The sequence below is a fragment of the Ziziphus jujuba genome, chromosome 7 (assembly GCF_031755915.1).
Source record: "Ziziphus jujuba cultivar Dongzao chromosome 7, ASM3175591v1".
Taxonomy (NCBI): Eukaryota; Viridiplantae; Streptophyta; class Magnoliopsida; order Rosales; family Rhamnaceae; genus Ziziphus; species Ziziphus jujuba.
In genome coordinates this window covers 4,257,475-4,271,672 of record NC_083385.1, presented here as the reverse complement: position 1 = coordinate 4,271,672, position 14,198 = coordinate 4,257,475, and the positions used below count along the sequence as shown (strand labels likewise).

Genomic DNA, 14,198 nt, shown 5'->3' with positions numbered 1-14,198 from the left:
CAACCCTTTTTTCACTACCGATCGTTTTATCAATTTTCTCCATCTCCTCTCGTATTGGCAGATTCTGATCTCATTCACTCCTTCCAACTCAACTCTCCCATACCAATTGTATAGATACTTGATGGATTAGTTATTCAATTAAGCAAAAACACTATACGATTGCAATAGCATAATTGAAATATGTTTTGCGGGATATATGCCACTATCCCCTGATCATATATGTGCTTGCCCTGCTTTGCTAGTGAGCAGGCAGTTTAACAAATTTCAATAACATCTGTTCTTTTTTTTGGTTGTGTAACATAGTCTAGTAATCACGAATATTAATGGAGACTATGTTGTTGTAGAAATTGTATCTGGAAAATGAACCATTTAAATTTCAAGAAATTATCAGAAAATAAAAAGAAGGTGCTTGCAAAGTAGAGGAAACATAATTGATTATTATTCTTTTAAAATAAGGTGCATGCACCATTGGTCCCCTTCAGAATCTCATAGAGTCTGAAAATATAAGAGGATCGAACTTAAGCTACAGTAAAACAAAAGATAAAACAGATGTCATGAAATATTCAAAAAGAACTTTGCAGATTTAAAACTCCAGGTACGTAAATGCATAATGGCTCCTGTAACATGCTAAGAATCAAAACATTACAATGAAAAAAGTACTTTAAGCTGCGGGCTCTGTCAGGAGTCAAAATTGTTATGAATCTAAAATAATGACAGTTTATTAGCATACCAACTTTGTTTTAGGAATGCTTTCAAAATTAAAGCCAGAAAGTTATTTCTTTATCTCGCATTATAGACCAGCATTGGTTTGGATATAATGAGAATCAAGAATAAAATCTCCAGGCCGTTGTTTTCAACAATACCAAAAACCTTGACTCAAAAAGCCAATTATAAGTTGAGAGTTATGACCATAATCTCTGTGTGTTTATTTATTAATTATTATTATTATTATTATTATTTATATATTTATCTTTGTCTTCCAGGGTAAAACTGTCTCATTCAACTTGCAATCCAACCGCTCAGAAGAAAATAAATTAAATAAAAAGACTTTTATTAAGCTTATGAACTTGGCTTAAAACTCAATTAAAAAAAAAAAAAAAAAAGCTTAAACATCTACCATAGTGTGATTCACCAATCCAACGTCCACTATATTGGTATTAGAAGACTGAAACTTACAACGAAAATTCATGGAACATAAAAAATTTAGAAATATATCTTCCACCATTAAATTTTCAATAAATGATTGTAATTATTACATATATTTATGACTTCAATTTATTTTTTTTGCAAATAAAATTAAAAAAATTAATATATAAAACTATTTTTTTTCTCTCTTTTTCTTTTTGATTTTCATGGATCAACCCTAAGTTTTTTTTTTTTTTTTTTGCTTGTTGTTTTATTTTTTTTCCTTTTCTATTTTTTTTTTCTTTTTGCTATCTTCTTCGTTTGGGTTTTACATACCCACTCAAATAATAATGATAATAATAATAATAATAAAATAAATTGGCACCATGGGTAATTATGATTTGAGTAGTTCATGTTTTTAGTCATTTTATACAATAATAGCTATATTTTTAGCAAAAATAAAACAAAATCTCAGAACAAATAATTAATTAATTGATAGAACAATCTTTTATTTATTTATTTTTTTTAAGACTTATGAACCTTGATACATAAAATACTTGTTGGAGTTTTACTATAATATTGGTACCCATTGATATGAAATTTAAAAAAAAAAAAAAGTGAAAAAAGTTAAAATTAATCTCCAATAACTAAATTTTTTATTGAATTTTGGTTTGTATTGATCAACTATAAATTTTCTTTTCCAAACATGTTGCTGTAGTGATGCACCCAGAAAATGTTCTCAAAAGGGGCATCTCCCAGTAGCCAAATTATTACTTGTCTAGAAAAGAGGTCCGAAATTCCAATTTCCCACCCAATATTGAAAACGATATATATTTATATTAATATATATATATATATATATATATACACATAAATGATAAAATACAAACTAAACTATATATTCATAATATAAAATAAAATCAACATTTTTCTTTTTATTTTTTCATGTTAATTTTCATTTTAAAAAATGTACGTGAAGGGGTTAATTTTGTTAGCAATTATCACTTAAATAATGAACTAATCATTCAATATGTTGGGTGTATATATATATACATATAGAGATTTGCTATAGAGTGAGAACGTGCGCAGCACATGGAGTGAGATTTAACCATTGACACAGAAACATTAACTTCCTTTATCTGCTTTAATGAAACGGTGCATGGCACCCATTTAAAAAAATAAATAAATAAACAGCAGAGCCAGAGAGTGTGTGAGGTGATTTTTCCCGTCCACTTTTTTTTCCTGCTTTAATGAAACAATGCGTGGCACCCATTTTCAAAAGAAAAAAGTTAAACAGCAGAGCCAGAAAATGCAGGTCTTTTTTTTTTCTGCATGAAACTGTGCGTGGCACCCTTTTCTTTTTTCTTTTTCTTTTTTTTTTCTTTTTTTTTTTTTTTTGTGCTGAAGCAAATGCTTAGATATAAACGCAAAAAAGAAATTTTGTTAGATGAATTGATATAACATTAAAAATTTAGTGCAGTCATCGTGTTGCTATTAGTTTCAATATTTTATTTTTTGTTTTTTTTTTTTTTTTTGGCATTCAGTGTTTTGTAATTGATAGGGAAGTTGCTCAAGGGGTTTGTGATTTGTTTCGAAATTATGATTATTTTTCTGGCTTAATGTCTAGGGAGAACTGAACAGGGTTGTCTTCATAAAGGTTAAATCTTTATTGGATGCAAGATTTGGAAAAATGGAAACAATGGGATTACTGATGGAATTTGTTATTTACTATGTATGTATATATGGCACTTTGAGGAAATAGGATATTTAAGTTAGGTTTATGATTAACGATGGGGCAGAAAAGATTAGACATTCTATAAAGGGTTGGATTTTATGGCAACAAGAAGCTGGTTTTGGAAAATAAAACTTTCAGAATTTGAGTTGAGAAGTTTCGAGTTGGTTAATTTAAGAAGATCAGGCTGTTAGAGTTATGGTTTTTTTCAGGACTATGTGAGTTAATCGTTTGTTTTCTGGTGAATGGAAATTGGGTGGAGTTTGAGCTTAGCCTGGCCTCGTAAGACATAAGTCCCCTAACTTGATAGTTTGTTGCCACTTGCTAGGCCTGCCTTTTAAAATCTAATTCCTAGGTCTATGTTCATCATGAAAACACTCTGTATAAGGGTATAAGGGACTAGAACCTTTCTTGTCTAGACAACATTTAAAAGCTATCATCCTGTTGGAGTTGGTTTAGGGATTTGGAAAGAAAATTCTGGAGCTGGAGCTGCCGAACTTGCATTTTTTGGCTCTGCTGTTTAACATTTTTTTTTTTTTTTCGGGAAAATGGGTGCCATGCACCAAAGTAGGAAAAGAAAGTGGATGGGAAGAATCACCTCACACACTCTCTGGTTCTGCTGTTTATTTATTTATTTTTTTAAGTGGATGCCATACACCGTTTCATTAAAGCAGGTAAAGGAAGTTAACATTTTCATATCAATCCGTTGAATCTCACTCCATGTACTGCGGACATTCTCACTCTATAGCAAATCTCTATATATATATATATTTAGAAATTATCCTTTTAAACTAAAAAGTTATCTAAACAATCTAAATGAAAGAAATTTAAAATTTAAAATAATATTTATTAGTTATAATTTTAACAAACTAAAAATAGAAAATTAATTAAGATAATAACATTTTAATACAACAAAATATAAAGCTATAAAACATATTTATTTATGTAAAGACCAAATTAGACAAAATCGTGATGGGACATTTCCATAATTAAGGGGTAGAAAAGTAAATAAGTAAAAAAATGAAAAACAAATTGAAAGTGAAAAAATTTGAGGGGGCGCGGACCCCACCTGTGTCCGTCCTTGTGTTGTTGGAGTTGAGAAGAAAACTCACATGAAAAAAATAAAAAATAAAAAAATAAAAATCAAAGATGCAAAGAATCCCAATTAATTAAAACAAGACATGCGAGGGAATTTCGGGTAAAAATTGGACACTGGATTGTTGGTTGGGGGGTCCCATTTGTCTCGGAGGCTTGTTCAGCTATTCTGTCTGTTTCTTTTCTTTTCTTTTTTTTTTTTTTTTCTCTGTTTTGTTTTTAGGAAAAAACCTTATTCATGTAATCCTTCATAAGTTATGTTGGCTGAATGAACTTGAAGGACAATTAGATTGTGGAGTAAAAGAAATGGTAAATTGACTGTCTAAATTGTTTCCAAGAAATGGTTTTGAATATAAGTGAGTTACCTCTTTACCTTTCATGAACATATATAAAATATAGTTGTATACATTCCATGTAAAAATTAGAATGCTTACAACTTGGAGCTTTTTCAACGAAAATCATACAACTTTCGAGACTGGATTATGGAAATTTATTAAATATAATATATAAGATGGACAAAATATCTTACACAAATAGCAAAGCATATGATAGAAAAAGGTCAAATCCTCTGTATCTGCATGGCATTTTTTATTTTTTCTTTTCCCCATTTCGCTCTTGTTCCCAAATCATTCATAAACCTTGAATCATCTTGATTCACAGGGGCTTAACAAATTTGCAATTTGAAAGCAGAGAGAATTTTCCCACTTGGACATCCGTGTATGGACAAATCCATTTCCACTCATTATAATTGGATTTTACAAATTGTCTGAAATCTTAATTCTTTATCATTAAACTTGCAATCAAACCAGTCATCATCAGAAAAAAAAATAAAAAGCAAAAAAAAAAAAAACAAAAAAATTTGCGAACAAACCGTTTTTTTGGAAATTCGTGGAGTTTATTAAAAATATAAACTTGGCTTAAACATTAATATTAAAAGTCCCTACGGACAATCAATCTAGTGGTAAAAATTCCTTTTTTTTTTCTTTTTTTTTTGTTTTTTGACAATGGTCAAATTCGAATCCCAACACTCCTAATATCAAAATAAATAAAAATTGATTAAAAAAATGGTTAAACATCTAACAAAGTGTGTTAGACTTATATCTGCCACCATATTCATCAGCCTAGGTTTTCTTCATGTCCACTGCATGCTATCCAAATCACTTCAGTTATCATTCAAGCAAATCCAACCCTCACAGGGAGCCAACAACAGTCTGTTAAAAACCCAAGTAAATATAATTAAGAAATACTTTATGCATCCATAAGTAATTAAATATGCTTTGCAGCATAATAAAATAATAATAATGTATAATTACATGAAATGTCTATGAAGAGAAATACTTGCCACTTCTATCTGTAACAAAATTCACAAAATACATGACAGTAATTTCAATACATCCATACATCACTACAGCAAATTGACTACAAGGTGTCATTTATATATTTGTTGTGAGGACAGCCACTTGAAAACAATTTGGGTAGGTTATAAAGCCATACGATGGAGCAGAATCACCCAATCGCTGGAAAAATGATCTGCAATGGCAAAATAGAGGCAAGAATGCCGGACAAGAACCTAGTACTGCCGACAATTCCAATATAATTTGATCTGGGATAGTGGAGTAGGAGTTTGATCTCTGCCTCCAAGCTAACTGATATGCAAACTAAGGACAAAGAGTATTTCAAATGGAGGCACAGCTTTTGGTTGGAGTATTAGTTGCAAAAAGACACCAACCCGTTCATTAGGGATCGGAATATCTTTTGCCCCATAACATAGTAGCATTCTCTGGATGTTCCTGCATCCTAGCATAAAACAAAACAAAACAAGTGCAGGTTTTGAAATCCCAAAGTAAAATAAGTAGCTACAAATAACAAAAGGTATCTATGCGACAAAGATGGATACATGAAAAACATGCGAGGGAATTGCGGGTAAAAATTGGATACTGGATAGCGGGTTTGGGGATCTTTTTTTTATTTTTTTTATTTTTTAACCGTACAGTATTTTAAAAAAAAATAAATCTTCCGATAAATAAAACGTGATATTATACAATTAATTTTTCCTTTTATAATTATTAAACATAAATAATTTATTAAATATTCAAATAGTATTGTTTATCAAAATTTTAATAAATAAAATTTGCTAAGTACAGTATCACTCAATATTTTTTTTAGTTATTACAATTCCGCAATTGTCTGCTTTCTCATTGTAAATGACCGTATCAGTACATGACCATATTATCCGTGGGTATTTATTTATTAATTATTATTATTATTTTATCCTTGTTTTGGAGACTAAAACTGTCTTATTAACTTGTAATCAACCCGCTCACAAAAATGATAAATAAATAAATAAATAAAAATAAAGACTTTTATTAAGAATATAAACATGGCTTAAACATAAAAATAAATAAATAAATATATAAACATCTAGCACACACAGTATGGTTCACTAATCCAATATCTTCTTTATTAGAATTACACGATTGAAACTTACTACGAAAGTTCATGAAAAACATTAAATATTAAGACTTATATCTTCCACTATAAAACATTAATTCATCTGCCAAAAGTTTCCTTTTCACCGTTGATGATCATGTCCCAACTGAATGCTATGCTATCGAATCATTTTTAATTTCCATTCAGGCAAATCCAACCCTCTTTTACAGCCAATATTCTGCTAAAAAAACAAGTAAATTTTGTTTAAGAAATACTTAATGCATCCATAAGTAATTGAATATGCTTTGTAGCATAATAATGATAATAATTTATGTATATGAAATATCGATGAAGGGCAATACACGTCCAATTCAATCTATAACAATAATCACAAAATACATAGCAGTAATTTTAATATATACATACAGCAAATTGACTATGAGGTATCATTTATACATAGGTGTGGCAATTTATATTATCATGCCTGTCAATCCGTTTATTAATCATATCGAAATAGCTCAATCCGAACCTGATCCGTTTATTAATCGTATCAGAAATCTTTAACTCGAACATGACCCGTTTAATAAACAAGTAACTTGACACGACCCGTGTAACCTGTTTATTAAATGGGTCAATTTGGATCAACACGACTCATTTATACGAAATTAATCATTTTACATGAAATTTATTCAATTAAATAAATTACCCTATTTAAATTAATTATTCATATAAAATAAAAATAATTTAGTGATTAATTGATCCAAAATTAAAATATATATGTGAAACTATATAATTATAGTTACAAATTTACAATGATATAACATATGATATAATAATATAACAATCTCATATAATAGTTAAATATATATATATACATAATAAACCTAATACTACTTTTCTAAAAATAATATAAATTTTTTTATTAATAATTATGTTTATTATTTTCTACATCTCCAATATTCTTAGGCATATTAATTTTTATTTTTTAAATGTGCATAAATACATACATGTATTAAACATATTATATTTAAGCAAATAAATACTATTTTAATAATTTTTAATTTTTATTTCTTTAATTAATAAAAGAAAACTAATAACACAACCTTAAATGTCAGGACTCGTCCAAAATTCCTCGCCGGAACCCTAGACAAGCCCTGATCCCAGGGAAACCTTACCGGATCCTCTAATGGAAAATCCGGCAGAACCTTCCCTAAGGGTTGGACTTACCACAATTTTCCTGCACTGAAAATACACTTCTATATACACCATCTTATTCCTCCCACATTACTACAATTTAAGTTCCACAACTGGCAGTACTTCGATAACAAATTATATAAAAGGCATATAATGGAATTAATTTAGTAAATAACCAATTAAGATATACCATCATAGATTCTCGTCCACCCACACCACCCACTTAGTGCTACACATGTCAAATACACTTTAAATATCGTTTTACAAATATGTTAATGCGTAACATAGAAAGAAAGGTAAAACAACATCACATTAACAATCAAGAAAAAAAAAACTATAACAAACGTTTTAATGATGATGGTATTGATGTAACTTGCCTGAGGGCTATTATATTCCCATACATATATTAATGTAACTTGCCTGAGGGCTGTCATATTCCCATACATATATTAATGTAACTTGCCTGAAGGCTATCTCACCTACCCAAAGGCTACCACTTGTCTGAGGACTATTATACTTGCCCGACGGCTATCTTTCTTGCCCGTAGGTTGTGATACTTATCCGAAGGTATCATATGGTAGTAATAATAATAAAAACAATAACAAAATTAAAATTAAAGATCTCCTAATAATATTAATAAAAATAAATATAAAAACAAAAATAATAATAAATATTATTTACTAAAATCTCAATAACTGAGAATAGCAACTGCAATAATACTTGATAATAGTTTTGTTAATATATACCATTGATAATAACAATAATATCAACTATAATTATAATAATGATAATAATAGAAATTGGAATTATAATAAAAATAATCATTATAAATAATAATAACAATCCCGATAACAGTGACAATAATGATTAAATAAATAGTCAAATACAATTAATAGTAATAAGAATATAATAACATCGATTAAGAATATTAGTAAGAAATTAAATCACAAATAGATAACATAACATAAATACATAAAATCATATCTTAAAATCCATAGCATAAAATGAAATATGCACGCTCGTAATGGAGATACGTACGATACCTTCTGACATGCTACGTGATCAATGATTCCAGCTGTCGCCGGCACTTTGCTACCAATACAAACCAGGGTGGTTGCCTATATTGGCCGTCCGATCCCCTGGACTCGTAGGCAACATGGTTATGAGGCTAGCTCTACATGGACCACATTGGTTCGCCGCCTCCGTATGGTGCGGTATATACAGTATAATATCAATAATATAACATACAAATATATGTACAAACATATAAAAAATACTTGATGCACCATACTATGTACCAGTGGTGCCCGAAGGTACCCAGCGTCCCGAGCACCGACTGACAGGAGGTTAAAGAGAGAAACTTGCATACGGTTGCTTCGGCGTCCCGACAGCGCCGCTGCTTAAACCGTCATCCCGGCCATGGAGGGGGGCAGCTTATGTGCACTATATCAAACTTGCCTGCCCTCAGTCCGGTGGCAACTCACAGGAGACATTATAACTTGTGCGCTTATCATAATCACGTATGCAGTACAGAACACCAATACGTGTATGGGTGCATCTTTAAAAAAACTATAAATTTCGTAATATTATAAAATATTAAATTTAGATAAGATATAATCCAATTCATATGCTTTTATCAAATATACCAAAACAATAAAAAAAGAGATACATAGAAATTCATACAGTATTAAAATCACATAAGTGCATTATTTATGCATCAAAATTTCAACATTTAAATCAACAATAAACTCAATAAAATTTAAATCATAATTTCATAAAATTAGTCTCTTCCACAATAATTCAATTCAACACAATTTGGCATCTTCAATATCAATAATAACTTAGTTAAATATCCAACACATAAAATTCATTTTTTCAAATATTTAATTAACACAAAATATACTTAATTTAACAATCCAAAATATAAATATGAGGCAACATATATACTAAATCAACATAACTTAGCATCATAAATTTAAATAGCAGTTTCTTAAATATTAAACACATATGATATAATAAATTCTATATAACGAATATATTTAAATCACATAAAAATAACACATTAAAATCAAATAACAAGCTATCTTAAAATTTAAAATATATATGATATACTTCAAGATTTTGAATGATATAAAATACAAATGTATAAATGTCTTGATGCACACAAGTACATAGATATATATATTCACACACACACACATATATATATCCACATATATATAATTATATATTTTCATATAACATCACACATCTCCATATATATATATATATACATATATATATACATATATATATATATATATATATATATATGTATATGCCCATTAACAATACATATAAATATATATATATATATATACATACATATATGCATCATATATATGTTCACAGTACATGTGTATACATACATATATGCATCATATGTTCACCGGACCTGTGTATATATATATATATATCAATCTATACACATGCTAACTATAATTTTTGTATAATAATTCCAACCAACATAACAATCCTTTTCCACCTTCTGCTTAATATTATCAACATTGTCCACTCTAATTTGATAGAATACCGGATGAACCCGTATGGCCTAAACGGCAAATTTGGGATTTTTCAATATCTTGACAATTAATTCAAATTAACCATTCATTTAGCCTCTAACAATCATTAAGAACCCAAATGTAATGGCAATTGGCTAAGGACTTGTCCAATCTCTATCCAATTTCAACATAAACACAACCTAACTCCATCAATGGCAACTTTCTAATTACTCAATTATAATTCATATTCTAGCTACCAATTTGAAGATTATGATGAGAGCATCAAGAAGATACCTTCAATTGGTCCAACCGCCGCCGGAGGTCGCCGGAATCCTGCCGTGAAGTTGCTGCCAAAATGGGCTCTTGTCATATCTCACGAATGAGCAAGATTTGAGCCAATCCGAGCTTGGAAACGGACTCAGGGCCCAAATTCATGGGAAAGGACTAGTCACGCCACTGGTAGCCGCCGGAAAACTGGTCAACAGGGAGGACGCCGGTTACCGATGTTAGGCGCCAATCCCAGTGCGTCCGTCGGCCGACCGGCAGAAGAATCAACGGCTAAGCACGCCTGGCCGTGGGCCGTCCCGTCGCCTGGCGTGTGTGGCCGTCCGATGGCCCGAAAAAAAATTGCAGACTGAGGGAGAGGGGTAGTCGGGAGGAAGAAGAAGAAGAAGAAAGAAATACCGAGCCGCCCCCCCCCCCCCCCCCCCCCCCTGTTTTTCCCACGTGGGGAGAAGAAAAGAAAAAGAAAATAATAAACAATTATATAAAATAATATTAAAATAATATTATTGTATAGAATAAAAATAAAATAATATGGTATTTAATCATGGTTGACATGTGGCATCTCATCCTTGTGACACATGGCACCCTTTATTAAGTAACATGTGGCACACTATTCACATATTTAAAAATAATATTAAAATAATACTGTATTTGAAAATTTGCAGGTCCATAACTTTTTAACCAGATATCCAATTTAAGCGTGCCGCTAGTCTATGAACTCGTATCGATGAGTACTTCACAACCATGCATGAGTCAAAGCTCAACTTTGCATGAACAAAAAGTCAACTCCGGCATCTCTTGGACAATTTGGACCTCAACTTGTTTTGCTCATAACTTTCAAACCGTAGCTCCGTTTTCAATGTGCTACTAGTCTATGAACTCATGACAATGTGTACTTTTTAATGGTACCTTGGTCAATGTGAAATTTCATCATGAGCAAAAAGTCAACATTTGACTCCTACTCGGTCAACGACGGTCAAACCCAGTCAACCTTGGTCAAATTCGAAAAATTTCCGGTGTACTTCGGGACGGGGTGTTACATTAAATATGTTTGATATTTCATAATAAGAAAGTATAAGTTAAGTTTTATTAATAATAAATTTAATATACTAAAGTTATAAGTTAAACGAGTTATAACTATGTCGGGTTGAATTGACATGTTAATTGACACGTTTAATTAAATATGTCAATTTTATAGGTTAAACAGGTCAACCCAAAACTGACACGTTTATTGATCGTGTTAAACGTGTCGATCTGAATTTGATCCGGACCCATTTATAATAAACCCAAACTCGCTAACTTCGTGTCGTTTTCAAATCGTGTCACCATGTTATGACCTAAATTGCCATCCCTAATTTATATATGTAAAACATACCTAATCACATTATAGAGGAAGAATATTTTGTTCTGAGGACGGCCATTTGTAAACAATCTTAACGAGGCAACACAGCCATAAGATGAAGCAGAACCACCCAATAGATGGAAAAATGATTTGCAATAGCAAATGGAAGCAAGAGTGCCAGAAAAGAGCCTATTATTGCCTATAAGTCCAGTATAATTTGATCTGGGATAGTGGAGTAGGAGTTTGATCTCTACCGCCAAGGTAACAATATAGATAAGGAAAGCAACGACGGCAATGAACATGGTTCTATAGTGTGTTTCAAATGGAGACAAAGCTCTTGGTTTGAACATTAGTTGCAAAAAGCCAACCAACGTGCTCATTTGGAACTCAAAACATTTTATGCCATGACATAGTAGCATTCTCTAGTTTCTTTTGCACCCTATCACAAAATAAAACAAAAAAGAGCAGGTTTTGAAATCTTTCTAAAGTAAAACAAGTAACTGCAAAAAAACAATAATAATAATAAGTGTCAAATTGATGGAATTTAGAAAAAAATAAATGGCAAAGCTTTTAACAAAAAGTATCTAATTGATGGAATTTGAAAACAAATAAATGGTAGAGATTTAACCTTGATGAATGTAAAAGACTCCTTAGTGAAGAAGATAAAAGGTTCCCCATTATACTTGATATACTTGATATAGAGGGAAAGAGGAGTTGGGGTGAATGAGGAGGGTTATAAACGCAATGCTTTGGAGTGTAAGAGGAAGGATATAAATAAGGTCCAGTATAGTTTATTTTTAAGTGTGGAGTGAAATTACCAATATGACATCTCCATCGTCGTCTACCAATATGACTAGTATGTATTGTCGTTTACCAAAGTTGGTAAAAAGTGTGGAGTGAAATTACCAATATGACATCTCCATCGTCATTTACCAATATGACCAATATGTATTTTCATATACCAAAGTGTGGAAATCTCCATCGGAGTGAAATTACCAATATGACATCTCCAAAACATATGTATCATCATTTATGTTCGTCGTTTACCAAAGTGTGGAGATCTCCATGTCCGTAAACATATGTATATGATCAATATGTATGTGGAGCCATATGTTAGAGCTAACGAGATATTTTGTTGCTGTAAAAATGTTATCGTATGTTATATTAATTTTCAAAAAAATGCATTAATTTACCATGTGGGTGATAGGATGATTATCGAAGTATACGGATCGTATCAAGTAATAGAGTGATGAGTGAGTATCGTTCCTACGAAGATTGGTTTTAATATTTAATTAATTACCAAAATTTTGATTAATTGTTTTTATCTAGGCACACAATTAAAATGTAGCAATTGAAATTAAAAATAAGACAAGAATTTAAAAAATGGAGTAAATAAAACCTAAATAAATGACAAGAGAAAAGAAATCCACTCACAAACACACAATTCAACAACTTAAAATGGAATTACAATGAACTAAAAACCTAGGATTTTGATGCACCCTTTACCCTTCCTATATTAGACTAATTAGGTTGACATAATACCACATTTTATCAAATTTCTAGCATAGAGAAATTCCAATTTAATCTAATCATTTTTTCAAAAATGAAATTAGAATCTATGAGTTCTTAAAGGAAATGAGAAATTCCTTCCCAAAATTCCTAAGTCCTCATGCCTTAAGCCCCCTCTTTTGTAGCTACTCAAATGCTAATTAAATTTTTCAATATTAACTAGGGCCTAAGTTGTGCCAATCTAGCAATGAATTCACCAAATTAAACCTTCCCAAGTTTAAAATAGTGAATCTACCCAATACCCAAGCAAATTTTCAAATGCAAGAGTGTATTGAATAATAAATGCAAGATTCACACAAGCAAATTGGATAAAAAGCAAAATAAAAATCAATCAATTAATTAAATATCATCCAAGTAGAGGTTTATCAAAATCCTAGATAGAAATTTAGCTACACATGTTTATCATAAATGCCATAACAAAAATCAAAGAAAAGTCCATGAGGGAAGACATAATATTCAATAATTAACAATAAACCCAATAAAAAGTAGAGAAAAAAAATGGAAGAGAAAAAAAAAAAATTTAGTTGAAGAATCTTGATGCTTCAATATCTTGAAATGCTTCAATCCTCTTCAATCTAAGCTTTCTCTCTCCAGCTCTTCTTCTTCTCTCTCTAAAATCTTCTTGGGTATCTGTGCCTCCTTTTTTTTCCTCCCTTTTCTCTACAATGGTGGCTGCCTCGCTTTCTTGTTCAACCCTAGCCAAGAATGAAGATCCACCCTCCATTTTGATCAAAAGCCCTTTTCTATTTGACACCTCAACATCCATTTTTTTATCCTTCAAAAAAATGCTATAAGTGTAAAAAAATGTGGCATGGAGCTTAAGGGTACACACTATTTTGGTGTGACTCCACGCCACTCCCTCTGTGAAAAGAAACAAACTGATGGT

At 30.8% G+C, this 14,198-nt stretch overlaps 1 protein-coding gene across 1 annotated transcript in view; it reads right to left on the bottom strand.

Moving 5' to 3' along the window:
• Positions 1-461: 461 nt before the first annotated feature.
• Positions 462-14,198, bottom strand: part of LOC132804514 (uncharacterized) — a 30,234-nt gene continuing 16,497 nt past the window's right edge. The window contains exon 2 of the mRNA XM_060819054.1: positions 462-523. Within this exon, the coding sequence (XP_060675037.1) occupies positions 479-523 (45 nt within the window). The 3' untranslated portion in view covers positions 462-478. The remainder of the gene's footprint in view (positions 524-14,198) is intronic.